At 50.6% G+C, this 26,383-nt stretch overlaps 10 protein-coding genes across 10 annotated transcripts; 6 read left to right on the forward strand and 4 right to left on the reverse strand.

Moving 5' to 3' along the window:
- Positions 1 to 604: 604 nt before the first annotated feature.
- On the forward strand, positions 605 to 1,201 carry EsH8_VIII_001044 (uncharacterized protein; the record flags this gene model as incomplete). Its single annotated transcript, XM_083270086.1, has 1 exon — positions 605 to 1,201. One exon carries the CDS (start codon positions 605 to 607, stop codon positions 1,199 to 1,201), a length of 597 nt encoding a protein of 198 aa, XP_083129854.1.
- A 1,329-nt stretch (positions 1,202 to 2,530) lies between these two features.
- Positions 2,531 to 5,958, forward strand: EsH8_VIII_001045 (cation-translocating P-type ATPase; the record flags this gene model as incomplete). Its single annotated transcript, XM_083270087.1, has 4 exons — positions 2,531 to 2,785; positions 2,845 to 3,110; positions 3,171 to 4,851; positions 4,909 to 5,958. The coding sequence occupies 4 exons, from the start codon at positions 2,531 to 2,533 to the stop codon at positions 5,956 to 5,958; spliced, it is 3,252 nt and encodes a 1,083-aa protein (XP_083129855.1).
- Positions 5,959 to 6,432: 474 nt separating this feature from the next.
- Positions 6,433 to 7,956, forward strand: EsH8_VIII_001046 (Endonuclease/exonuclease/phosphatase; the record flags this gene model as incomplete). Its single annotated transcript, XM_083270088.1, has 1 exon — positions 6,433 to 7,956. The coding sequence occupies one exon, from the start codon at positions 6,433 to 6,435 to the stop codon at positions 7,954 to 7,956; it is 1,524 nt and encodes a 507-aa protein (XP_083129856.1).
- A 976-nt stretch (positions 7,957 to 8,932) lies between these two features.
- Positions 8,933 to 9,205, forward strand: EsH8_VIII_001047 (uncharacterized protein; the record flags this gene model as incomplete). The annotated part of the gene is made up of 1 exon (XM_083270089.1): positions 8,933 to 9,205. One exon carries the CDS (start codon positions 8,933 to 8,935, stop codon positions 9,203 to 9,205), a length of 273 nt encoding a protein of 90 aa, XP_083129857.1.
- Positions 9,206 to 9,605: 400 nt separating this feature from the next.
- On the reverse strand, positions 9,606 to 10,725 carry EsH8_VIII_001048 (zinc-dependent alcohol dehydrogenase family protein; the record flags this gene model as incomplete). Its single annotated transcript, XM_083270090.1, has 2 exons — positions 9,606 to 10,493; positions 10,555 to 10,725. The coding sequence occupies 2 exons, from the start codon at positions 10,723 to 10,725 to the stop codon at positions 9,606 to 9,608; spliced, it is 1,059 nt and encodes a 352-aa protein (XP_083129858.1).
- Positions 10,726 to 12,498: 1,773 nt separating this feature from the next.
- On the forward strand, positions 12,499 to 13,345 carry EsH8_VIII_001049 (concanavalin A-like lectin/glucanase domain-containing protein; the record flags this gene model as incomplete). The annotated part of the gene is made up of 2 exons (XM_083270091.1): positions 12,499 to 12,868; positions 12,930 to 13,345. The coding sequence occupies 2 exons, from the start codon at positions 12,499 to 12,501 to the stop codon at positions 13,343 to 13,345; spliced, it is 786 nt and encodes a 261-aa protein (XP_083129859.1).
- A 125-nt stretch (positions 13,346 to 13,470) lies between these two features.
- Positions 13,471 to 14,391, reverse strand: EsH8_VIII_001050 (PhzF family phenazine biosynthesis protein; the record flags this gene model as incomplete). The annotated part of the gene is made up of 1 exon (XM_083270092.1): positions 13,471 to 14,391. One exon carries the CDS (start codon positions 14,389 to 14,391, stop codon positions 13,471 to 13,473), a length of 921 nt encoding a protein of 306 aa, XP_083129860.1.
- A 535-nt stretch (positions 14,392 to 14,926) lies between these two features.
- On the forward strand, positions 14,927 to 17,200 carry EsH8_VIII_001051 (uncharacterized protein; the record flags this gene model as incomplete). Its single annotated transcript, XM_083270093.1, has 1 exon — positions 14,927 to 17,200. The coding sequence occupies one exon, from the start codon at positions 14,927 to 14,929 to the stop codon at positions 17,198 to 17,200; it is 2,274 nt and encodes a 757-aa protein (XP_083129861.1).
- Positions 17,201 to 17,628: 428 nt separating this feature from the next.
- Positions 17,629 to 21,079, reverse strand: EsH8_VIII_001052 (uncharacterized protein; the record flags this gene model as incomplete). Its single annotated transcript, XM_083270094.1, has 8 exons — positions 17,629 to 17,771; positions 17,828 to 17,980; positions 18,051 to 18,348; positions 18,401 to 18,610; positions 19,915 to 20,195; positions 20,254 to 20,409; positions 20,459 to 20,987; positions 21,050 to 21,079. The coding sequence occupies 8 exons, from the start codon at positions 21,077 to 21,079 to the stop codon at positions 17,629 to 17,631; spliced, it is 1,800 nt and encodes a 599-aa protein (XP_083129862.1).
- An 884-nt stretch (positions 21,080 to 21,963) lies between these two features.
- On the reverse strand, positions 21,964 to 23,735 carry EsH8_VIII_001053 (uncharacterized protein; the record flags this gene model as incomplete). The annotated part of the gene is made up of 5 exons (XM_083270095.1): positions 21,964 to 22,012; positions 22,359 to 22,734; positions 22,788 to 22,958; positions 23,059 to 23,413; positions 23,487 to 23,735. 5 exons carry the CDS (start codon positions 23,733 to 23,735, stop codon positions 21,964 to 21,966), a joined length of 1,200 nt encoding a protein of 399 aa, XP_083129863.1.
- Between the last annotated feature and the right edge of the window lie 2,648 nt (positions 23,736 to 26,383).

Here is a 26,383-nt window from a genome sequence, read left to right on the forward strand (position 1 = left end):
AAGTATCATAGCAGGTCGATTATCTAGACACAGCCTCGCCCCATATGCCAAGCTTGTCATCGTGCCCTGCATGTATGCTACAGCATAAGCAACCTGCTGAAGGGCGCGGGGGGGTGGTACTCTCGCCCTCTTGGTATATTCTACGAATATCGTTTCAGCCTTGTCTTGAAATAATCTAAACTCCTCATAAATTCCCACCAGACTGAGCTCTTCGTTTGTGACCTGTCATTTTGAGAAAGGTTTACAAGTAAGCACCGGCGGATAATGGCATTTCTGCCTGGGTTTACGAACCAATGCGACCAAAATCTCACCTGGCAGCCTCAGCTGTTGCTGAATTGGCCAAATCATATCCCCGGTCAGACGCCAACCTATGCAGGCTGAGAAAGCCCAGGCAATCTATATATATCCTATTTTATCGGCGCTCAAGGTCTGTATTTAAACATGAAGTGTACAGCGCCCAGTTCCTCGCCAATTCCACGACTTATTTTCCCCCTTCCTGCTCCATACCGTTTCCTGGAACAAATTTGAAATCATTTTTCGGATATCAACGCTTCGAAAACTCCTTCAGTTTGAGACTTGGAACAAGCACACCAGGTTTTTGACAATGACATTGAATCCAGCGGACCTGCGTTACCTCCTCTCCGACCCCCCTTGGCCACTTTCCACAATCCCAGAGTACGGTACGATCCTCTGGGACATCATCGACTGGGGTTGCCACCGGAACAATATTAGCAGGTTCGAAGCTGCCTGCCACCAGCCTGGCGGCTGGGAAGGATGGGCGCAATATGAGATTGCGTCTTGGATCGACAAGTTGCATTACAAGGGCGCAAACAATACGGGTCCACAGGCGGAGCGGGAGGTTCCCATCTACCGGAACAATTCTTTATACAGGGCCGACATTGGCATTAAGGATGACGGAAGCTGTTTTCTCAAAGAGGAAACGGTGATCGTAGAGCTGAAATGCGAAAGTTGGAACAACTTTTCCAAGTTGAAAGCCAATGTAAAGGCAGATGTGGAGAAGATCAAGACAGCAGTGTTCGATGTGCCTAAAGTGAGGGCATATGCCGTTGCGCTGACGCTTTCTGAGGAAGGAGACAATGCGATGCGAGATTTAGGCTACATGAAGCAGCTAGTCGTTCCTCGGAATCTCCGACATTTGCAGGCGCCATTTGGATTATGGTACTATGAGCGGAAACCTTAATACCATACTTTACATGAAAAGGATAATCCGGTTTCCGATATCAAGATTTATCTTCTTGTACCCAGAATCCATCATAAGTTTTGTAAATGTTTACATCACTTTTAAACCAAACAATTACCCCTGGTAGAAAACTCTCAGCGTTTTTCTATCTCATTGGTCTTGTCGTCTCTGTCCAATCCATAACCTTTAAATTCTCTTTGACTCGTTGAATGGATTGTCTTTTGGCCTCGTAATACTGGAAGGAAAAAAAAAGGGTGTGTTGTGGCTGCTCCAAATACCATTGCTGGCAGCAGAAGTTAGCCACTTACAATCGGCGGTTACAGCACGCCCTTCTATCGCTTTTACCCCAGCATGACATTCCATTGCCTGCGAGATGCATTTCGCCCCGCCCCAAACGTGCCGCCCGCTATCGCCTGGGCACTGCAAGCAGGCATGCTACCCGTACTAGCTGGGTGACGCGTTGCTGCTATTGGAAGGCGTTGCCTGCTGGCTCGCTGTATGTGTGCAGCATGCGACTGAGCATATAGCTTGCGTCACTATTTTGTTTCGCTCTATCAATATCAATTACTCTTCTCCCCAGCGCCTATTCATCTATTCATCTTGCACCCCAGTTTCTATCGTCCTTCCGCCAAATCTTGAGCGGACTAAGCAACGAAATGTAGTTGTCTCAAGCGCCGGGTATCCTTGCGTCCGAATTTCTCCATACTCGTTAACTCTCCACGGCACTCTGCCCAGAGATAAACCTTTCTGACATGTACGCCAAGCTGGGCCAAGATGGCCAAGAAGCCCAAGAGGGCTAAGATGGTACTGATGCTTGATGAATGCCCCCCTCCGCAGGTAGCCTAACCAGTAAGAAAACCCTATACATTGACATTTCCGCCATGCCACATACGCCTCGCATCTCATATTATGGACAATTTTCACTTTTCGGTCGCTTCCTTGATAGTTGTTCAATGAATGAAAATGTTTTTCCATTGCGATAGAGGGAGACTTAAAAGAGGACTGCACCCTGTGCACATTTGAGGCAACCTCCTTCCCTAAGCCTCTTCACTTTTGCAGCCTGTGTAATGACACCCAAGTTGACGAGTTGACTCTGCGTCACCACATTAACCAGTCCTTGCTGAGTGCTCTTCTATCGTCTTGGCGTCACCTTTGCGGTATATTCCAGCCAACAGGCCGAGTGTTATCCTACGTCATTATTAGCGCTTAACATTTTCAGTATCATCTCCGCCATCAATAACTCCCAATCCATCAAGGCCTTGAAGTCGATTCGTCTCATCCGAGATCATTAATTTCCAGGCTTGTTTTCGATATTAAGTGTCTCTAAGTATGGGCAAGCCACAGGCGACAAGAGCCGACGAGAATCATGCCTCAGGACAATCGAACAAACCCCTCTCCAAGCCAGCGCATGCCTTATCCTACCAGCAGCTGTCAGACGAGCTCAAAGCGAACATCCTTAATGGTCTTTCTGCAGTCGATGCCAAGTCGCGCCTGGAAGACTATGGCCACAATGACCTTGGCGAAGCCGAAGGCGTTCAGCCCTTCAAAATCATCGTCGCTCAAGTGGCCAACGCTATGACCATGGTATGAAGTATCTCCTATATACCTCGTCCATCTAAGTTCTCTTTACTGACACTTGATAGGTTCTGATTCTTGCTATGGCTGTCAGTTTTGGCATTAAGTCATGGATCGAGGGCGGTGTTATCACTTTTGTTGTTCTATTGAATGTGGTTGTGGGCTTTTTCCAAGAGTATTCTGCTGAGAAGACGATGGATTCACTCCGTTCTCTGAGCTCCCCCACCGCCAACATTGTACGCGATGGCGAATCCATGGTCTTACCTTCTGGTGAAATTGTTCCTGGCGATCTTGTTGAAATCAAGACGGGGGATACCATCCCCGCCGACGTAAGGTAGCATATGCCATCAACAACCCCGTGCAAGATCAAGCAGGTCAACTGACAATAATGCAGACTCATCGAGGCCGTCAATTTTGAAACCGATGAAGCCCTATTAACTGGAGAATCCCTTCCTGTGCGGAAAACCGCGGACTCTACTTTCCCCGACAATACTGGCCCTGGAGATCGTCTCAACGTCGCATACAGCTCCTCCAACGTCACCAAAGGTCGCGCCAAAGGAATTGTTTTCGCAACTGGCGTGTACACGGAAATCGGTGCCATTGCATCCGCCTTGCACAAGAAGGACTCCAAAGTGCGCCAGGTCAAGCGCAGGCCCGACGGCCACGCGAGTCCGCATCGGTATCTCGAGGCCTACACCTTGACTTTGACCGACGCCGTCGGCCGGTTCTTGGGCGTCAACGTGGGGACCCCTCTACAACAGAAACTTTCCAAACTCGCCATGTTGCTATTTGGCATTGCTATTGTATGTGCCATTATTGTGCTCGGAGCCAACAAATTCGAAGCATCGCAAGAGGTCATCATCTATGCCGTTGCTACTGGCTTATCAATGATCCCAGCCAGCTTAGTTGTTGTGCTTACAATTACTATGGCGGCTGGCACTAAGCGCATGGTAAAGCGTAATGTCATTGTGCGGAATCTTAAATCTCTCGAGGCCCTTGGTGCCGTGACGGATATCTGCTCGGACAAAACCGGCACCTTGACGCAGGGCAAAATGCTGGCTCGTGGCGCCTGGCTTCCTGGCATGGGTACCTACACTGTTGAGAACTCAACTTCGCCGTTTGATCCAACTACAGGTGAGATTCGGTTTGACGAGCGGTCACCGAGGCATCTCAACTTCAAGAAGGGCGGCAACGCGTGCGGCTCTATCAGGCAGACCGATCAGCTCTTGCAGAACAGCAAGTCCGTTCTTGCCGCATTTCTAAACGTCGCCTCTTTGGCCAATCTAGCCACTATCACAAAGAAAGATGAACAATGGATTGCACGAGGAGATCCCACTGAGATCGCCATTCAAGTGTTAGCCTCCCGCTTTAACTGGAATCGCCTGCGGTTGACCACCGGCGAAGGTGCAGAATGGAGCGAGATCGCCGAGCTACCTTTTGACTCCGATGTCAAGAGAATGTCCGTAATCATGAAGCACAACACGACGAATGAGTATTTTGCATACACAAAAGGTGCTGTGGAGCGGGTCATACAGATTTGCACCAAGTATACGCCGAATGATTCCGGCGAGGTCGTCAACATGACGCCCGAATTTCAAGAAGAGATTCTTCGGAATATGGAGGCGCTGGCAGGGCTTGGGCTTCGGGTACTTGCACTCGCTAGCAAGTCTTACAATGGTACGCCCAGTAAAGGCGACGAGGTTGAGCGTGTATCAGTCGAGTGCGACTTGGTCTTCCGCGGCCTCATTGGCCTATACGACCCCCCACGCCCAGAATCTGCAACTGCTGTTCGCCAGTGCCACGAAGCTGGCATCTCTGTACACATGCTCACGGGTGACCATCCGGAGACTGCCAAGGCCATCGCCATCGAAGTCGGCATCTTGCCCTCTCGCATGGAGCGCGTGGCAAGGGACGTGGCAGACGCTATGGTTCAGACAGCATCGCAGTTTGATGCCTTGAGCGATGATGAGGTTGACAAGCTTCCTGTTCTTCCACTTGTGATTGCAAGATGCGCCCCGAGCACAAAGGTCAGAATGATTGAAGCTCTTCATCGGCGAAAGAGATTTTGCGCAATGGTACGTTGACAACACTCACGAAAAGTTTCGTATTCACTAACAGTAATCAAACCATAGACTGGCGATGGTGTGAACGACTCTCCATCTCTAAAACGTGCCGACGTTGGTATCGCCATGGGCCAGTCGGGATCAGATGTTGCCAAGGACGCATCGGATATCGTTTTGACAGACGACAATTTCGCCTCCATCGTCGCCGCTATCGAAGAAGGGCGACGAATCTTCGACAACATCCAAAAGTTCGTGCTGCATGTCCTGGCGGAAAATATCGCCCAAGCCGGAACGTTGCTGGTCGGCCTCACTTTCAAGGACGCACGTGGACTATCCGTCTTCCCGCTCGCGCCTGTGGAAATTGTCTGGATCATCATGGCTACCTCTGGCATGCCCGACATGGGCCTGGGCTTCGAGCGTGCAGTTCCAGACATTATGCGGCGGCCGCCCCAGTCTCTCAAGACAGGCATCTTCACAATGGAATTCTTGATCGATATGGTCTTTTACGGCCTTTGGATCACAGCTCTCTGCCTCTCGAGCTTCTCGTTGGTTGTCTATGGTTTCGGAAACGGGCAGCTCGGGGAGAACTGTAATAAGGGCTACAGCCCATCATGCGACACAGTGTTCCGCGCCCGGGCAACAACTTTTGCCTGCCTGACATGGTTTGCGCTCTTCTTGGCTTGGGAAATGGTTGACATGCGCCGGTCATTTTTCCGCATGCAGCCCGGGTCGAAGAAATATTTTACTCAATGGATGATTGATGTATGGCGGAACAAATTCCTGTTCTGGGCCATCATTATAGGGTTTATCACCTTGTTCCCCTTGCTTTATATCCCGGTTATAAACACTGAGGTTTTCAAGCATAAGGCGATCTCATGGGAATGGGCCATTGTGTTCATCGCATCAGCACTCTTCTTTGCTGGAGTTGAGTCTTGGAAATGGGCGAAAAGAGTGTACTTTAGGAGACAAAGCCGTACGCTACTTGGTGTCGCGTGGAAGGACATGGATATCGAGCAGAGAGTGTTTGGTGAATACCTGGGTGGCCCTTCTGATGATGACCACAGGACCGAGGTTGGCGATGAAGACCATGAGCTCGAGAAGGAAGGTCTGGAGAAGTAAACAAGGCTGTGTTACCAGATGTCACCTAGATACGTGCAATGCAACAAGGGGCCAATAGGGTTATGGAGAAGGTTACACATGGACATTAATACCAAGACAATGGATCATCTAAAAATACGTCATAGGATCCCTCTAGTAAGCGCCTTGCTTTTCCGCAGAATCAGGCAACGACCAAAATCCCATTGTTACTCAACAATGTGGGAACCGAGCACCAATTATTACGCCTGCATGCGTAGATCAGTACTAGTCGCATCCTTGCCAAGTAGCCAATTTCCATAAAGGTGAAATCCTTAGAACATAGGTCCCAAACGATTTTGTGGCGCTAGTACACCGTAGGATCTGAACACTCCACTGCTGTCTGACTTGCATGGCTCGATATTGCATGAAGGAAATTTTCCCATAAGAGGCAGACAGCCTACATTCAACTTGACTGATGCATGGCACTGCTGTCGACACAAGTCGCTATTGCCAACGATGCGTTTACGATCAACCTTGTCAACCACCTTTACGGGCATTCTCGCCACGTTGGGCGCAACACCAGCACAATCCGTTCCCACCACCCGCCAGACCACCGGCTCACTTGCTTTCCTTCCGGACGAGCCCTTATTGACTTTTCAGTATTCAACACCAGATCCAAGTACAATTAACTGGATAGGCGTCTACCATGCCTCCGGTGGGGGCCCCGACAACCAAGAATTCGTCGAGCAGTCTTTGACTTGGGCCTACGCGCCGGAGGGCGAGGGGACCCTTCAAGTTTCGGCGAGTGATCTGCAGTCTGGTGATTATAGAGCCTTCTTCCTCGCCAAAGATGGGTACAAGTGGCTTGCAGAACCAGTCGACCTCGTGGTCCCCTTTTCATCCGGTCCGGTAGCTTTTGTCGTTGAGAGGTTGACGTTGCACAATGCTCGTCAAGGCGATGAGTATGAAGCAAAAGTTGGTGGTCTACGGATCAACGGTGGCAATTCCACGGTCCAGTTTAGCAAAATTCAGGGCGATGAATGGATTACACTCTCCGCGGATGGCGTTTTGTCCGGAACCCCCAGTTTTTCAGCCCAAACTACGAAAGCCATCGTAGAGATGACTGCCTCAGACGGCTCCTCTGCCCGTTTAGAGCTTACGATTCCAATGAGATCTGCCGGTACACCGCTGGTAGAGGAACTCGCCGTTATGTCCTTCAATCTCTGGCACGGCGGGACGCAAGTGTCCAACTATCACGAAAAACAAATACGGTTCCTCGTCTCAAGCGGTGCCGACATAGTTGGCTTACAGGAAAGCACCGGCGGGCATGCGACACGGTTGGGTGATGCTCTTGGATGGTATTCGTGGCAGGGCAGTGATGTAGGAGTCATCAGCAGATACCCCATCGTCGAGGAGAGTGCCCATGAGGGCTATGCAGTATACGTCAAGATCGCGTTGGATGGAGATGACAGAATGGTGAATCTGTGGAATGTGCATCTGGGATATGACCCATACGGGCCATACGACTTTTGTTTTGAAAACATGACGGTGGACCAGGTGTTGGAAAGGGAGATTACTTCTAACAGGACACCTCAGATTAAGTCCGTCATGGCTGGTATGAGAGAGCAGTTGGAGAAAGCGGATGAGATGCCTGTCTTATTGATTGGCGATTTCAACGCGCCCTCGCATCTAGATTGGGTCGAGGCAACAAAGAAGGAGCATTGTGGACAGGGTGATGTGCCGTGGCCTACATCCGTTGAACCGACACAGGCCGGGATGGTGGACTCGTACCGCAAAGTATATCAAGACCCTGCGGAGAATCCAGGGATCACTTGGTCACCCATCTTTCTTGAGAATGAGGGCCGATCAGAGCCGATGGACCGAATTGATTTTGTGTATCACAAGGGGGAGATTCTATCGGTGGTAGACGCGAGAGCCCTTGTTGTTGGGAGTCCGAAGCCTGAGCCCGAGCATGGTCAGAATGAGTGGACATCAGACCATGCTGCGGTTCTGGCGGTGTACAAGTTTTCAGGTTCATGAAATCTTTATTCAAATAAGGAAAAGGACAGTTTATAAACAGAGTCATATCAAAATCTGTAGATCTTGTGTAACAGTGGATCGAGATCTGCTTTTGCTCTCAGCCCCTTTGGACGCCCACTTTGATTTGAGAATAATTTCTCCGTCGGTTACGCTCAATAACTTTCAACCAATGTTGAGCAAGGTTTGGTAGACACGTACAAATTGTTCCCGCTTGCGGGGCATATACAGTAGGTTTCATGGCTATGAATATACATCGAACAGGCCAGATGCAGGGCCGTTGTGGTTCAACGTTGGCGGAAAAATGCAAGAGTGTATGTCAATAAAAATCAGACAGCATTTAAAGTGCTGACTTGCCCATCTTCATCGCGCCTACCCAAGAACGGGAGTCATGACTTTTTGAAGATATGGGACCTGAGCAAACTATGGCCAAAATCCTATGAACTACTCTTCAAATAGAGGATTGCCAAAACGATCATCCATCTGGTTTGGTACCTCTGCAAGTGGCATTTGAAGATTGATGCATCCTTGTAAAGGACCAAATAAAAAAGCGAACAGTTATGTGAGAAATACGTATACGGTAATTACCGCTAAAGGTGACGGAATCAAATGGGATCTGTCATATCAATGAAGTAGCATGCGGCAGGTCTACGTATTTCAGAATGCATGATCGTCGTCCATAAAAACAAAGAAGAATTTGCCAAGAAGAATTTTTGTGCCACGTACCGTGAGGAAAGAGGGAACAAAGAACGATGAGATATCACCGTCTTGTCAGGTGACATGGTGTACCACATGACGTTTTGGAGAACTTTATGTGGAGCAATGATGTAAATATCCCGTAAGCCTGACAGGACCAATACTTGAACCGCTCAGATTCCCGACGTCAGGCCCAACCAAATTTTAGCAAACTCAATAATAACTCCACTCACAAACATCGTGACCATCCACCGGTGCATTGTCGTAAGAACTATCAGCAATAATGGCTTTCTACTTCTCTTCGTCGGTTTCTGTCTCTACCTCAACCAGCCGCAACGGCCAGACTGAGGGCCAGCACTTCGCGCGCAAGACCGAGAGCAGTCCCTCCGGCACCACCGTCCGGACAGCCTCCCACCGCTCGGGAGAGCCCATCCATACCGAGCGCCGCGACTACGATTCCTCGGGTCGTCCCATTGTCGAAGGACGCGTCCTCCGTGGTGGCGATGCGGGTCATTCTGATAGACGCATCGAGGACGTCTCTGAATCACAAAAGTAAAGCAAATGCCATTGAGAAGTTGAGTCGAACGGGGCGCAAATCAGATTGGAAATAGGGAGGAAGAAACGGCTTCCAGGTTTTTGTTATGAATGATGAGCTCGCAAGGATAAGCGAACGGTCGTCTAGCCGACAGATCAATAAGCAATGAATAATAATAAGGCCAGATGATTGCACTGACTTCATGGACCACGATCAATTAATATGAGTGCCCGATGTTGATTGTGAGTGACAAATTTTAGCCAGCATATGCGTTTTGGAAGAGTTCCGCTCTCATGGGTAATTGAATTATTGCGTCCTTGTGTGGTCATGACTGCATTAACTAGCTATGCTCGCAAATAAGTAGCTCAGTCGAGCAACATATGCGAACCTTCACCGTCTAGATTATTCTCTATTTTACATTTTAAATCTTGATAACGACCTTGCCAAAATGCTTCTGGTCCCATTGGTACTGGTATGCCTCCTTTGCCTCCTCAAAGCCGAAAATCTTCTGATCGACGACAGGCTTGATGTTGTTTGCATCAATGGCCCGGTTCATCTCCTCGAACTGCTGCTTCGAGCCGACGAACAGACCGCGGATGGTGCAGATGTTGGCAAGGGCGTCCAGAAGGGTAGGCTGGTCCTTGGGGGCGTCGCCGTGCGAAAGGAAGCCGATGACAGAAATTACTCCCTCGAGCTTGACGGCCTTGAGTGACTGCGCGACGGTGCCAGGGCCACCGACCTCGATAATATGGTCGATACCCACGTTATCGGGAGTCAGCGACTTTGCGACCTCACCCCAGTTGGGCGTCTCCTTGTAGTTGATAATGTGGTGTGCACCGAGCTTCTTAAGCTGCTCGCCCTTGGCGGCAGATGAGGTCGTCGCGATGACGGTTGCACCAGCGGCGACGGCGAACTGGATGGCAGACAAACTGACACCGCCGGAGCCCTGCGTCAAGACGAAGTCGCCGGGCTTCAATGCCTTGGACTGCACGCCGTAGAGGGCGTTCCAAGCGGTCAAAGGAGCGCAGGGCAGGGTAGCAGCCTCAACAGCGTTGAGGGTCTTGGGCGACTTGACGACGCCGGTTTCAGGGAAGACGGCGTACTGGCGGAGGGTACCGTCGAGAGCGCCACCGAGACCGCTCTTGACGGCCAGAGGGGTGATGGGGTTGGCTTGGTGGTGCTGGTTAAATAGGGTGGCAACATCGTCGCCCTCCTTGACCAAGGTCACCTTGGAACCGACGGCGAGGACGCGGCCAGCTCCATCTGAGGCCGGGACGCGGGGGAAGCTGACGGGGAACGGGTAGAGGCCCTGATTCGGCGTGTTAGTGGTCTTTGGATCGAGAGATGCTATGAGGCAAACTGGTGCTCACCTTGGGAATGGCCAAGTCTCGGAAGTTTAGAGAGACTGCCTCTATTTGCACAAGAATGTCATAGTCGCCAAGTTTGGGGAGGGGGACGTCTTTCTTGAGCTCGAGGGAGTCCCAGTTGTCTCCCTTGTTGATGCCGCTAATCGACCAAGCGTTGGTGGATGTCGGAGCCATTATGAATTCGTTCTGATGTTATTGGCAGTGCAATGCTAAGTGTAGGTCAAGAATGAAAAGTGATGGTGTTTTAGATTTGTTTTATTTTCTTAAATAACCGCCCTCTTATTGAGCTAAAAAGGATTTCTGAATAATCGTGGGGTTCGAGCTCCGAGCTTCAAGCAATGCAGTCATGACGCAATGGCCACTCATACCGTCATACTGGGCCCAGCGATGCGACCTTCTCAGTCGATTCCACTGACTCGACAGCCAGTATACCCCTGTGAGGTCTCCATTTTTGCTCTTTGACTTCCCGCTTTTCGGCCGGACGGTTCGGCATTTGCATAACAAACCCCAGCTTTCGATGGCACATGAAATAACATCCGGGACCTATTTGGCCAGAAAAGTATGTGAAGATCAGATCACAGACTAAGGATATGCCGTTGTGTTCCAAGTGATTGGTAAGACGACCCAAATGCGGTCCCGGCTGGGCGAGGCGGGGTGGCCTACGGAATCCATTCCGCAGGGCATCCAAGGTAAAATCTCTGCAAGCTTATAAATCTCTTCCATAAAACGTAATGATTGTCGGGAAGTGAGCAGGTGCTGTCGCAGCAGATTCAGAGCTGTGAATAGCCTCATTTTTGCCGAATCCGGCGAATCAAGTCAGCTCGGTCGACGAATGTCTAGCCCAATTGTACTGGAATCGATCCTTTGGTCAGCCGCGGGATGCATCCCGCCTGCATCGTGTGCACGGAAGCACAGCCGCTAATTACTTTTCTGCCAATCTGAATACACCGCCTGATTAAAAGGGGTTGCCGCCCCACGCAAAATGTCCGTGGGGGATGTTCGTCCGCTTGGGACAGCACATCTTAACTTTGTTTCTTGGATTTCCAGACATGCCTCGCTGGCATGCTTTGGCTGTGGCGCATGCACATCAACATGTGGTGCATATTCAAAAATCAAGACATGAGTCGCTGGCATCCGTCAATAGATTCTATCCTTTCACCGCAGCAGGCTCTCAGCTAGGGCACAGCTCCATTGCGATTGCAGCGACGGAGACACTTGACGGATGGCCCTGCTGGTGCGATCGAACGAGAGCATACGCAGTGACAGAACTAATGATCGAGCCAGAGCATATAACAGCCCGTCTGTAACACAGAAATACCATATTCCTCTCCTCCTTTCTCATGTGGAAGGGTTAATCTTATCAAGGTGAATACAACCGAGATCACTCATGCTTCAGGAGGATTGTTTCCTATGCCGTCCTCCCCGGAGAATTTGGAAGTCTAGAACCCAGCACTGACGCCGCCCGCTCCACAATTAACCCAGCAATAAACTCCCGAGCACCTGGCTCCTTGTCATCGAATACAAATTGCTTCATGGGACGGGCAGCCAACTGGGTTACATAGCACAAGGATGAGACCACATTTCTGTCAACATGAAGCTGTTCGGAGCATGCTGAAAGTCGTTCGAGCACATGAGCTCGTACGCAAAACATCTTGTCAGGCCTGGGCCATTGGATCGACGCGTCGTTTCAGATTAACAAGCGTAATATAGTCCGGTGTTTACGACGACGTTGTGGTCTGCTTATTAGGTTCCCCTGCTTCTCCACGAAAACTTAGTAAAAGGTCTCGGCAAGGGGGAGATTCATTTATAATTCAAAGTCTGGAGAACAACAGACGTCAACAAGGGATGAGACACTTGATCGCATACATCCCACCATAGTCGGTCTTTTACATCGCCAGCATATTGCTGTTTACGGTCTTTACGGAATATCACCACCCAACAAGCACAATGCATTTTACTCGCTACCTGGCTCCGGCCGTCTTCGCGTCCGTAGCGATGGCCGAGACGAAATTCTGCGGTGCGCCTAACGAATACGAAGTCCTCATGGGCACCCCGTGGATCGTCTATTCCATGAACTACAACTATAAGTCCATTAGCGGATCATGCTGCACCGGCTATGCAGGAACTTCGGGATCTGGCGACGCACAGCGGATTCAATGGAGCAGTATTTGGGACATTGACCCCACGGTCAACAAAGATGTGGTCAAGGGCTACTCGTTCATTGGCCTGACGCAGAATTTGGAGACGAGGCTTAGCGACATCCAGAGCATTCCGAGCACGTACAGCTGGACCGTCTCAAACTCTTCTGCCTACAAAGGTATCTCATCCGCAACAGCTGGACACATCTCCCTTGCGTTTCTCGCTAACCGGAAGTCAAGGCAACGTCGTTTACGACTTCATGACCTCGGACACAAAGGCCGACAGCACGTCCAGCAATGCCCAGGAGCTCATGCTTTGGCTCCGTTACGAAGGTGGACAGTTGCCCATCGGCTGGGCTGAGGGAGCGACGGCAACAATTGATGGCCTTTTCGGTAAGGACGGGTGGAAGCTGTACCAAGGCAAGAACACCGACACCGGAATCACGGTGTCTTCGCTTCTTGTGCCACAGGACAACCAGTTTGGCGACCTGGAAGGCGGCTCTTTCGAGGGTGATATCAAGGACTGGCTCTTGGCGCTCTCGAAGCAGGGAGTCTTCTCCGAGACCACCTATGTCAACGTAGGAAATGCCGGCATGGAGCCGTACTGGGGAACTGTTACGTTCAACAACACTCTTGGTTTGAACATTAACCTTTGAGCAAGAGAAAGGACATTTTTGTAAATTTTACAATTGGATTTAGACTGATTTAGAAACAAATCTTGACTCTGCAACCCAGGATCAAAGCACTCTTGTGCTACTATAGTCGTACTACCCCGCTAAACTTATTGTTTGAGAAAGATAGTACCGCTCATAACTTTGGTTGCCTTGCCCCCGAGGTGCAGCGTGTCCAATTTCCGCGAACCATCAGTACCCTTGGTAACCCGCGCATCAATGTAAATATTGCTTCTTCGGCCCATCTCGACGCCTTGAGTAATCTCGAAGCTGATGGAATCCTCAGAGAGCTCATGCAGACTCAGGTAACTCGAAAGCGCGCAGGCGGCGCTGCCCGTCGCGGGATCCTCCTCGGCGTCCTGAACCAGGCGGGTTCTGATCTTCTGCACCACACGGCCATCGACAGTCTCAGTCCCCAGGCGCACAAAGTAGTACCGCGAGATAAAAGTCTCGCGCCAGCCCTCATCCAAAAGCTCATGCTTCCGGAACTCCACCGGGCCTACCTTCGCAGATGCCAAGGCTTCCAGTGAGGGGAGCTCGACGAGGGCAAAAGTCATGCCATCAACAATGCTGAAAACTGGCGCATTGATCTCGGCCTGTGCGAGGTCCTCTGGCGCATCGCTGAATGGGCCCGGGCCGAGGTCTCTCAGACGCTTCTGGTGGAGACGGACATTGTGCGGGATAGCGGCCCGAACGGAATCGGCACCCGTCTCCTCAATACCAATCGGGCCGGCCTTTGCCAGCAACTTATTGATGCCGCGGGACTTCAGGAAGATGGCCGTACCCACTGTCGGGTGGCCCGCAAAAGGAAGCTCGTCTGTCGTGGTAAAGATGTCGAACCGCCGCTCCTTGGATGCGGGGTCGTCGACTTCGTGTACGAAAGTGGTCTCCGAGTAGTTGAATTCCCTGGCGATAGCTTGCTTCTGCGCTTGCGTCAAAGAAACAGAGGCTGGGATAGTGACAATAGCCAGGGGGTTTCCCTCAAAAGGCTTGTCGGTGAAGACATCGACGGTGGTGTAGGGAAGCTCCATAATGTGTTGATTTAGGGCGTGATTGAGAGCGATGCAATTGATGTAAATAAGGCTAAAATGACAATATAAACGGGGTTCGGAAAGGAACTGTCCTTTTATGCTTTGGTTTGAGGAATGACAAATGAGTCACCTACTAAGTTCTTGAATGTCCCACTCTCGTTATTCTCATAGTTAACTAGAGTTGCTGCTAAGTCATCATAAGCGGCCTGCGCCTTTTACGCCCTTTTGTGACATTTCTCCACAGTCGGCGGCTGAGCTAAACATTTTACTCGTCGCATTTCTTGATTAGTCCCTAGGTGCATCCGGACACCTCCGAGTATGCCACGACATGTCTATGGCAACGGTGGATCAATCACGATTGTCTTTTTCTGTATCGGACCAGCATCTAAAAGATTGTTAGACCAGCAGCAGCAACTCACAATTAAAAATATTGCTATAAATATTCCGTGCAAACACCCAAGCCACCAACCTGAACTACTTCAATGGGGCATCGCATGCAGACAAACAAATTTACTTGAACCCAAAATTTGACACAATGGCCAACGGACGCAGAAGCGTCTATCTCAATGGGCAAACACAATCAATCCGCCCCGCTGCCGACACATCTCTCGTCCAAGCCTTCCATCGACAGCTTCCCTCATTTACGAGAACGCCGCTCATATCTCTCGATGATATCGCCAATGAACTAGGCGTCAGAGCCGTCTACCTGAAGGATGAGAGCAACAGACTGGGCCTCCCAGCCTTCAAGATACTTGGGGCATCGTGGGGAACGTACCGCGCCATCTCCACGAAGCTCGGCTTGGCTGCTGACACGCCTCTCGACGATGTTGCGAAGGCTGCCCAGGAACACTCCATCTCGCTCTATGCAGCGACAGAGGGCAACCATGGCAGAGCCGTCGCGGCCATGGCAAAGATTTTCGGCATCTCTGCGCATATCTATGTTCCCAGTAGTGTCGACGGTGAGGTAATCACACGAATAGAATCCGAAGGCGCGGCCGTTCTTGTGAGCAGCTCTCACTATGACGACGCTGTATTGGAAGCATGGGAAGCTGCCAACTCAGTCGCCGGCGGGTTGCTCATCCAGGATAACGCCTTCGATGGTTACGAACAGATTCCTGCTTGGATCGTGGAAGGGTACTCGACCCTGGTGCTTGAAGCCGAGCAGCAAGTTGCCGACGAGGGGTTGAAGCCGACCCTGATGGTGACCCCGGTTGGCGTAGGATCGTTAGCTCACGCTGTCGTTTCCCACTGCAAGTCCGATGGCAGAAACTGCGCCGTACTTTCTGTTGAGCCCGACACTGCACCGTGTCTTTGGACGAGCTTGAAGGCTGGCAAGCCGGTGTCAGTGCACACCTCCAGGACGATCATGGAAGGGCTCAACTGCGGCACCGTCTCGTTAACAGCGTTCGACGACCTTCAGGCGGGTGTCGACGCCAGTACAACCATTTCTGATTTCGAGGCGCACGAGGCTGTGAAGTATCTTGAGACCAAAGGTGTCATGAGTGGGCCATGTGGCGGCGCGACAGTCGCGGCGCTCCGGCGACTGGCGCATGTCAGCCCGAGACCCGACTATCTTTCCCAGGATGCCGTTGTGGTGTTGTTGAATACAGAGGGTCCGCGTAACTACAAGACCCCTTTGGATGTGTCCGCGGATGATCCGGTCACGTTGACTCAAATTCTCACAAAGATCGATTCTTCTAACCCAGACTTGTCTAGCGCTTCTGGTGCTGGAGAGACAGACATTGCAAACTACATATCCGCCTGGCTCCAGCACCGCGATATCGAAGCGCATTGGTTAGAGAAGAAGCCAGGTCGGCCATCCGTGGTCGGCGTGCTCCGTGGAAAGGGAGGAGGAAAGTCAATTATGTTGAACGGTCACATCGATACGGTCAGCCTGTCAAGTTATTCGACGGATCTTGACCCTCTGAGCGGAGATCTCGGGCCAGAAGATGGGGGGCGAGTGTTCGGTCGTGGGAGCATGGACATGAAGTCGGGCGTTGCTGCTGCAATGTCAACAATGGCGGGTTTCAACACGGTATCAGGCTCAACATTACGGGGCAATGTGATCCTTGCTGCTGTTGCAGATGAAGAAAACTTCTCCTTTGGCACCGAAGAGGTTATTGAGGCTGGATGGAGGGCCGATGCCGCCATTATTCCGGAGCCTACCATGCAAGAGATCATCATCGCCCATAAAGGCTTCGTCTGGATCGAAATCGATGTCATAGGCATTGCGGCTCACGGATCTATGCCTGAGCTGGGAGTAGATGCCATCTTGCTTGCGGGAGCAGTGCAAACAGCCCTCCTCGAATACTCCAAGACACTGCCATCGGATCCTCGCCTGGGCAAAGCTTCGCTGCATGGGGGTCTCATTCAGGGAGGCGAAGAGCCCTCGAGTTACCCGGCGCATTGCACCCTAACAGTTGAGTTTCGAACAATCCCGTCGCAGACACCGGAAAATATTCTCGCAGATGTCGAAAACATCCTAGAGCGTATTGCTTCGAGCAACCCCGCATTCAAGTATGCAACTCCGCGTATCAAGTTCTCGCGGCCGTCCTTTGCCATGAATCCAGACAACGATTTCGTCAAGACGTTCGTATCCAGTCTATCGAAAGCCTTGGGAGAAGCCCCAACCCCGATCGGATTGGCGTTCTGGTGCGACGCTGCTTTGTTATATGAAGTCGGTATTCCTTCAGTTGTATATGGACCGAAGGGGGCTGGACTTCACGGAAAGAAGGAATGGGTTAGCGTAAAGAGCCTCTTAGAGGTAACATCCGTCTTAGCAGGAGTTGTCAAAGACTTCTGCGCATAGAAGAGGTTATAGAGCGTCCAAGCTGCTCCCAAGTAGTATATGCGAAGATGATTTACCGAGGGGATCTTGGACAGTAACACCGGAGCACCTGCCTCTTGTGAAATTCAAAGAGTGACATGCAGCGGGTCGAATGTTTAGAATGTTTAGACAGGTAGCAATGACGGAAAGTGTCAGTTTATCACCCTGCACAGTCAGGTAAGAATGAATCGTGGCCTTAGTCTTTAATATTGTAATCGTTATGACAGAGTCCTCTTGTAAACTGGTGACAAAGGTTGGACTTGAGCTATTTACACTGAACGAGAAGTCCGGCCCAACAGCGGCAGGGAAATGTACTGAATTATGATGGGTATGGTTTGGAATTACTAGAAGATGAGGCCGTTTAGTTGAGATGCCGTAAAACGGCCGCACGCGCAAGATGTAACTTTTGTTTACGAAAAGGTCTTGGCCTGGTGATCGACCTCGACCGTGTCCACCGAGGTCTGGCTCCTGGAGGAGCGGTCGAGGAGAGGCTTCAAGCCAGGGAGAGCGACAACGGTGATGGCGAGGGTCATTTCGAGAATGCTGAGAGGGTCTTTTGGGCGGTTGTTAGAGAATTCCTCCTATTTTCAGTGGAGATGTCACACTTACAAACAAGGTTCTCCTGTCCCGTACCGATCTTGAGGGTGATGAAGCGGACAATGGTGGTGAAGATGGTCAAGGTACCGAGAACAAAGGTGAGAGTAAGACCCTTGGAGGACTTCAGAACACCTTGGATCAACAGGATGAGGGGGAGCATATAGACTAGCACGACGATAGTTAGCACAAATCTGGTGATGGAATCGTCCAAGCGAAGGTAGGCTGGGAATCATACCACAGAGGTAGCAGGCCAGGTTGAGGGTGAAGTTGAGGATAAAGGGCTCAGGCGCGTAGAAGACACTGCATGCACCCTCCTCCTGCGACCACTGCACGGACACGTCCTTGCCGCAGAAGAAAGTGTCGTCCCAGAGAACGGCCATGTATGAAATGCAGACAAAGGCAGTGATGCCGTACAGCGCCTTACGCATGGCGGGGCTGGTGTCCGCGGGGAAGTAGGCCCAGTAGAATGCCAGCATGCTCATCTTCGGGAAGCCCATGCCAACGTCGTAGAAGTAGTTGGAGGCGAAGGAGATCTTCAACGGGTATTAGCGGTGTTTGGGGGTAGAATGGCTGGACATTTGGTACCTTAGAGAGAGCGACAGAAGACTCCCAGTTATCCATGACACCGAGCTGGTAAGTCAAGGTGTCACAGATGATGAGACCGAGTGCGTTGATGGCAGAGAGAATGAGGAGGATATCGGACCAGGCCAGCTTCTCCCGCAGGCGGAAGAGGCGGGTGTAGACGCGCAATGCGACGAAAACGTAGGAAGCTGCCAGCAGGATCCATTCGGATATCTAAACAGGAAGTGAGTAAGACGGTACAGAGATAACCAAACACAATATAAAAATAGGGTCTTACCATGCAATCTTTTCCGTCAATGAAGTACGCCATGTTGTCTGTCGGTCAAGAAAATAGAGAAGAGTACAGGAGTGTGAGTTTGCGTGGACGACGCACAAAGAAGAGTCGGAGGAGTCGCAAATCATATATCGATGGGGGCCACGGAGAAAATATCCGTATGCGGTGTAAGCCGGGAGGTTCTGCAGGGCATCGCAGACGGGGCATCCATCCGGCTCGCAAAATGAAGCGACACTTATGCACCAGTCACTAGCAAACACCCGTCGAATAAACCAAGCCTTGTACACTCCAGCGCAATAATAAACCCTAAGAATATGCGGAAAATTTTATGTAATTACACTTCATCGAGAGAATTTGATGATTATTCTTTTGAATTTTCGTCGGATTTGCAGTCCAGGCCTGCGAGGTACTTCTTCAATAGGAGGAGTAATTAGTGTGCGCTTTTTGTTGCAAACCTAGCAGCAGGCTTTCCCATCAGACCCTCCATCCACACAAGTTCCCACTCTCGGGACCATATCCGCTCGGTTACATCCATGACTGGGGAGATACCTAGGAGCATTCCAGGCCGTGGCCTACTAGACCAAGGTAGTCCAAACGAAACGTGGCGACTGCTGCGTCCAACAACGACAAGGGGAATGATGCTGCAGATGCTGCAGATTCTGCACAGACAAAGTGGCGTATTGGTGCGCAAATCAGCCCAGGACCCTTTTTTCTTCTTCTTATTTTGCTTTTTTGCCCCTCTGATGTGTCAGGATATGCAGCGGGTTTGATTATGTAGTATCTTTATGTTCGTTAGAGTGGCATCGTTCAATCTCTTCATGCAACTGCGCCGCAGATTCGCAGGTTCATCGTCCAATTCGCCTCTTTGTAATTGGATGGCTGGTGCCTCGGCTGCTCTCTCTCCGAGCCGGGCCCGCATAGTTGCAGCGTACTGCGGCTAGGGTATTAGCATTTTTACTAGCTGTTGGTTCTTCGGTTGGTTCTTCGGTTGGTCCTTCGGTTTGCATGGGTTAACGCATAGGTTGGAGCGTTATTGCAAGGGTTTTATGCATGTGTTGATACGGAGTACATGGGTCTAGTTCCTCTATCGGCTTCATCGGTTGATCTCACAATTGGCTTCTTTGTTGGGTTCAGGCTCGTCATGCCACCCACCCATCTCTTCAGGAGTCACCACCTAGTATCCGGGTCCTGTACGTCGTCCCTCCTCTTGAACATCCTCGCGCCGCTGGTAAGTCACACTCACGCGTTCTGACTTGTAAATCACGTCCGATCGTTCGAGATTATGCAGCTCCACCTCGCTGCCAGACTCGTCCTCGGCAACCACCCGTGTCGTTGCCACGTACGGGTCCCTCCCGGACGACAACTTGAAGTGGCTGGATGGGTGCTTGTTGTACCCCAGTCCAACAGAACCCGAGGTGCCTGTCTCCTCCTTGGTGCTGAGCCCACGCCGATGCAGAAGGGACTTGAGTGCAGGCAGCGATACTACCATGATAGCGGCCGCCATTTCGGTCATGGACAGCACATCTGTGTTTTGTCAGTAATCTAGCGGGTTGAAAAGTTCATCGTCGGTAGAGAAACGTACATAGATTGGTCCAGGCCTTCACGGCTTCGACCGTTGCAAATCTCCCAGCGCTGGCGCCTATGGAGACGATACCCAACGAGAAGGTAGCGGCCAGGCCGATGATGTACCGCATACTGAGCTGTAAACCGAAGAGGAGGGGAAACGGGATGGCAAAAACTGCGGTCTCGTTAGCCAGGAAGACGCCTCGGCCGCTCTGGGAACGCACTCATCAAATCCGACGCGAAGTTCATTGCCCAGTCGATGCGGAAAACGTTTTTGGAATCAAATGTACTGCAGGTGCCCTCGATGTCCCAGTTGACTGACACATTGGGACCACACCAGAACGTATCCAAAAAGCAAGTGGTGAGAGCAAAGGCCACTGTTAATCCGGTCACTGCATAAAGAAACTTCCGCAGCCCGGGGATCGTGGGTGGAATCAACTTGAAGTAAAATGCCAGCAAGGCCAGCTTGGGCAGGTAGATGCCAGTGTCGTAGAAGTAGTTGCCCGCGAACGCAACCTTCATCAACAAGATCTGTTGTTCCACGGGCGCCTCTGGCGCATCGGGGTCGTACTCATCCATGCCGCCCAGGTTGTACGCCGCGGTGTCCGTCGAGAAGAGGGCCACAGCATCGAGCAGAGACGCGACGAGAATATAATCGCTGATGGTAAGGCGTTGGCGCTGGCGTAGCAGGCGAAGGGAAAGTCGGGCTAAAACAAGGACGACTGCCAACGCTAAGAGCGCGGCCTCGATGGGCTAGTTGGCGTTGTGTGTTAGCCAAAGCAAAACATTGTAAGAAGTCTGGCCGCCTAACTCACCACTACGGCTTCTTTTGCGACGCCCGCCATAACGTACGGAGTTGGAAATGAAAGAGTGTAGATGCCGTTGGTTTAACAAGAATCAGCTTTCCTCCACGCGTTCATATTAAGGTTGTATCACTCAAGGTAATATGTGAAATGCAGACGGCCAGCGAGGAGGCGGGGGTGTCAACTTCGCCATCGTCAAGGCTGATATGATCCTTTCTCCACTCAAAAGGGACTTTCGATGGTTATTCTTCACCAGGGCTTCAACGCATCAAGTTACCACATGCAGTGCAGCTTTGCGAACGACGAAATCTGGGGCTAGTGCGATGCGGGTAAACCGAACCCGAATTCGACGCCAGCATTCTTCCAGACGGTTTAGAAATACTCATAATGTAAGGGGGCGGCGCTGCATTGCTGAATGGCTTTCGGTAGCAGGAAAGTGGTGTGAAGGCCTAAAACTCTGAATGTCGTGAAATGAGGATCAGGAACATCCTGGCCAAGGCCACTTCGGGGAAGAATCACCCCAGGCTCCATAGTGCTGCAAGGATTAATCGGCCCAATGTAGATGCAAAACGACGGGGCTATTCTGCCTCTAGTGCTAGAGCAATATCGAATAGACATGGTTCATGAGCGCAGCGCCAACAGCAGCAAGGCAAGTACTTTGAACGTGCTTCGTGCGTGGGAGGACCGCTGGGATCACCACATCAATATCCAACGGGTGGGGAAGAAAAAAAGTAAAATACAAAAGAAAAAGAAAGAAAGGCAGGGGAAAAAGAGGAGTGCATATTCCTACAGATCGATCAAGTATTGGACCCGGATTCCAACGCCGATAGTCCAAAATCATGAACGAAAATTTCTCCGGCGTAATTGTGCCCGGAAGAAACTTCAAGGTGCAGTTCTCTTCCGAACATCATTCTATAGTATCACCCTTAGCTGTCCTTGGTCGTTAAGATCCTGTAGCCGTCGACGTTGAGAATGCTGAAGTAGAGGGTCTGCGCTGTAATTTTCAAACTTGTTGCCTCTCCCTCCACCGTCGACGCACTTCGCTTCGACGGTCCTTTTGAACGGATCTTTTGGGGTGGCCAAGACGGGTGGAGGTGGCCGAAGGAACACCCTGTTGGCTGGCAGGGCTGTACTGTAAGCGACCATCCATTCATCCCGTTGGTTGGTGAACACGGACGCAGTTTAAATTAGCCAAGGCGGGTGGTATCCGCGGCGGATAACTACGGGTCAATCGGACGAGCACGGTTGAAAAGAGAGCGAGAGAGAGAGGAGAGCATGAGTGTGCACATCCACTACTTTAGTGCCTAGCCTTACGGCTCACCTCTGGCTATCATAACATTCAGAGTTTCTCAACGAATACTGGTGTGTGCCCTGGGTGATCTCATCCATCGTAGTGTATCCAATGTCAATCTCCCTTGCGCGCATAACTGCATTGGTCGTTTTGGACGGCCCCATGGCCTGCAGAACATAGCCATTCGCTTCTTTTCCCTCCACCTTCCGTTCCTCTTTCGGTGTGGTCATGCCAATCTCGGTTGGAAGGGTGCTTTGTCCGTTCGATTTCGAATATACATCCTCCTTGCCCAACCTCGACGTGGCATACATCTCGCTGAAAAGCACTCGTAGCACCGGAATCGATGAGGCAACGATTGTTACGTTAGGTTCCGCCTGTGCCCAGATAAAGAGTAATGAAAGGCGATCTAAAATTCAAGGTCAGAAATGGAGAGAAAAATTGACCAATCACCATACTTACAGGGGATGTCTCCTCCCTCAGCGATAGACGCTATCTTGACAACTTTAATCACGCCGACCAATCCTGCAGCGATGCCCAAACTCATCGCTATGGCAACACCAATCTTCTCGTGTCTCTTCATTGATAGTTTCCAGATCATCGGCCAGGCTAGAAGTGCTAACATGAAGTCGACTAGAGCAGAATATCCTGAACGGTGAATCTTGCGGTCAGAACGAAGCCAGTAAGAAGGAATGGTGAGGGTGGAGGTGATCCCAGGGTCTGCTCAACTCACCATTTGAGACCATAGCCATGATCAGTGAATCTTGGACTTGCCAGCAGGATCCCGGCAGTACAGAGTTGTACGAGTCTGCCGGTCTGTCGCAAGCAGCCTTCCACGTAGCGACCGCGCCGGTTACCAAGACCGCATTCATGGATATGATCAAAAACCAGATGAAATTTTCCTGCCCTCCGGAAGAGAACCGAAGCATAGTGACGGCGAAAGACGTCTTGCTGAAAGCCAGGGCGGCATTATTGACGACGACGTTGGCGGAGGAGAGGGTATGTGTCTGCGGTGCAAAGATGATGGATGTACCGAAATTAAGTCTCATGAGCCCGGTTTCGAGGCAATTTGAGATCATAAGAAACACCTGTCGAGATTACGGTCAGTATTAGATGTCTTGAAATAACATAGGACCAAGCTTTTTGGGTGGGAAATCCTACCCACGATGCAATCAAGAGGTAGTCGTCAACCCACATGCCCCGGGACCGTATCTTCTTGCAGTATATCCGAAGAAACAGGAACAGGGTTGTGATTGCAATCATGGTCCATATTGAAGCGATGACCCTCGCCGCCGGGTCTTTTGACGTGTCCATCGCCGATAGAGGGCCGGACGAGTTGTTTCGTCTTAGTAGTGTAGATGTACGGTCCGAATCGGCAACACTAAGCATCATGATTTTATTGACAAACATGGCGATAGTTGAAATGCACAGAGTCCTGGTACTTGGATCCTAAAGCTGGGAAGCATCTTTATTAAACAAAATACTTTTTCATATCAGCCCGTAGGCTAAAGATTCTCGGGAAGTCTCATGAAAAGAAAGAAATTTTCGGGCCGCATCCCTGCGTCCGTTGAGGGAGAAAAGGTGTGGTAGGCATAAGGTTGATGACATCTCTTGTCATGGGCTGTGTCTAGGACGGGCATATGCGTGGTATCGGATATGTTTCTTGCGTTTAGCTGTTGGTTGGCTACGCCTCTTCTTGATGGGTCGGGGACTATAACTAGGGCGACAAGGAAGCATCAAAGCTTCGGAACATAATTAGACTAACAACGCCGATCATATGTCGCATGATGGAATACGTGATTGGTGCTTGGCTTTGCGGTGGAAACGCTTGAGGTGCGTCCATGACGCGAGAGGCTTGGGAGCTTCACGTGTCCCTCGTGCTTTCATGTCCACAATGTTTGAGACCTTTGTTTTGGTACCACAGATAATGAAACACTACGCCTGTTATAAAGGCAACGGAGCAACTCGGAAGGCGTCGTTGCCATGGAATTGAGGCTGGGTTTGCAAGGGAAACGAGGCGGGGTTGGTAAGCTGAACAGTAAATCATTGTGCATTCAGCTTAAGGAAACAGATGCAAAATGGGGGCCCCAGTTGAGTTTTTTTAGTGTTGCTAATGCCTGGAGCTCATGCTTGGCAGTAACCCTACGTCATATTCCAGGATGGAGGATAAAGCTTGCTTTCTCAAGACTGGAGCCCCAACGAGATGTACTTGAGGAGGTGAGGGCTGTAACCAAGCATCAATGGGTTAATGCCAGGTCTCGTGTTAGGGAACAAGACTTTACGCTTGTCCTGCGGGGGGTTTCCGGAAGCTACGTGCCGGAATAAAGTAACGACAGTGATGGGAAATGGTGGTTTCGAATTTGCATTAAGCCGCTTTAGCGGCATTTATAGCGCCACCTTGCGGCCAGTGGCCATTCCTGAATTTCAGCTGAATCATTATTAACGAAGGGCCGGTCCTTGAAAGCACTGCAAAAGAAGAAAAGAGCCGAAGGGTCGCTCAGCCCCGGAATATTTACCCCTGTGAGCCTTAATCGGCGGGCAGACACACCAATTGGATGAGCCAATGGAAAGAGATGGGGCCAAGGCGAACACAACAGACCGTAAATTCCGTGTCTTCAGGCTGCATTTTTGAATTTGAACTCAAGACAATTGACCATATCAGCGTAGCGTTGACACGACATTACTTAATGTCGTTGGGCGCATCTAAACATGCGGTAAGAAGTCTCTGCACGATAGCTTCAACTCATTGAGCTGAACCCCCATTGAGACATACAGCAGTGTAGTTTCAATCCAAAGCACCAAACTCGCGAAGCCTCTAATCAAAATTGCGGTTTATATAGTCCAGAGACGCACAAAAACCACTCACTGTGGTCTCACATGTCGCGTCCCCGCCAGAAGTCCTTGTCTCTTTGTTTCACTGTATGCGAGGAAGGAATGCTCCGCTGGCAAGATCGAACCATTCAGTCAGCCTTGTGAGTTTATCAAGCGATAACGTCCCGCAGACAACAAAAGCTGCCTGGCAGCTATCAAGAATATATTTTAATTTGCTTCAATAGCCTGGGTATCCGATGCAAGGTTTTGGGTGAATGTCTACCACCGTCGTTGCATTTTCTGAAATTTTGAAATGCTGATAGTAGACGATAGAGACCATTGAAAACAACTTGCTATGAAATTACAGCCTATAAAACGTTCTGCTTTGATTATCAGTGAGTCTTGAGCTGAGGTTATTTCTTCGAGGCTGCAACTCAGTCATGCTCGTCGTCAACCTCTAAATTTGGTTAATAAATCAACACAACGACAACAAACCGCTTCCTCATTTTCCTCTCCTTCATGGTTATGTGACAAATAGCTGCTATCGTCTCAGTCTTCCATTTAGGCACATCCGGACGAACTCAATGTTGGACCTTCACTGGTAAAAGGTGCTGGTTTTCTGGTTGTAACCTCGAATGGTAGAGCATTTGCGTCACACACAATGCGTTTGACGCGGACAATATTCCTCGCCCCGCCACTAATGCTGTCATCAATCATGACGGACTGAGGGGATATTAGCAGGGACCTGTTAGTAGCCTTGTTACAATGGTGGCTGCCTGCAATTCAAAAAGATCGCTTGCTGTCACCCTGTTGGAGATATAACTTCGGAAAATCCTGTTGTCAGCTCGCCAATCACCGCTTCCCTTGGACAAGACCAAACTGTGCCACCTCAAAGTCCAACGAATGGGCTTGTCCGCCCGAATACAAAGTCCAGTCCCCTGTCCGGGCACTTGCACAAAAGGTCTCACAGGGGGTGTATATGGCATTGTTCATAATTCATGTGCAAAGATCGCATGCTGCGATCTCCATCGCCTCCCCCCTTGCTTCCTCTAAGTTGCCCGTCGCAGGCTTGGCTTTTCATGAGCTTTTCTTGTATTTTCTTTTCCGGCAAGGCTTTCAATACAATTTATTCCCTCAGGCGCCACGCGGAGATAAACCACGCGGCCGCTCACCCGCCCTGCGCCTTCTAGCAAGAGCCTAGATCTTTGCAGTGGCTGCGGCGCGCGAGTCTAGTCGTGGCCGGGCCA

The sequence above is a fragment of the Colletotrichum jinshuiense genome, chromosome 8, assembly GCF_051148585.1.
Source record: "Colletotrichum jinshuiense chromosome 8, complete sequence".
In the NCBI taxonomy this organism is placed as follows: Eukaryota; Fungi; Ascomycota; class Sordariomycetes; order Glomerellales; family Glomerellaceae; genus Colletotrichum; species Colletotrichum jinshuiense.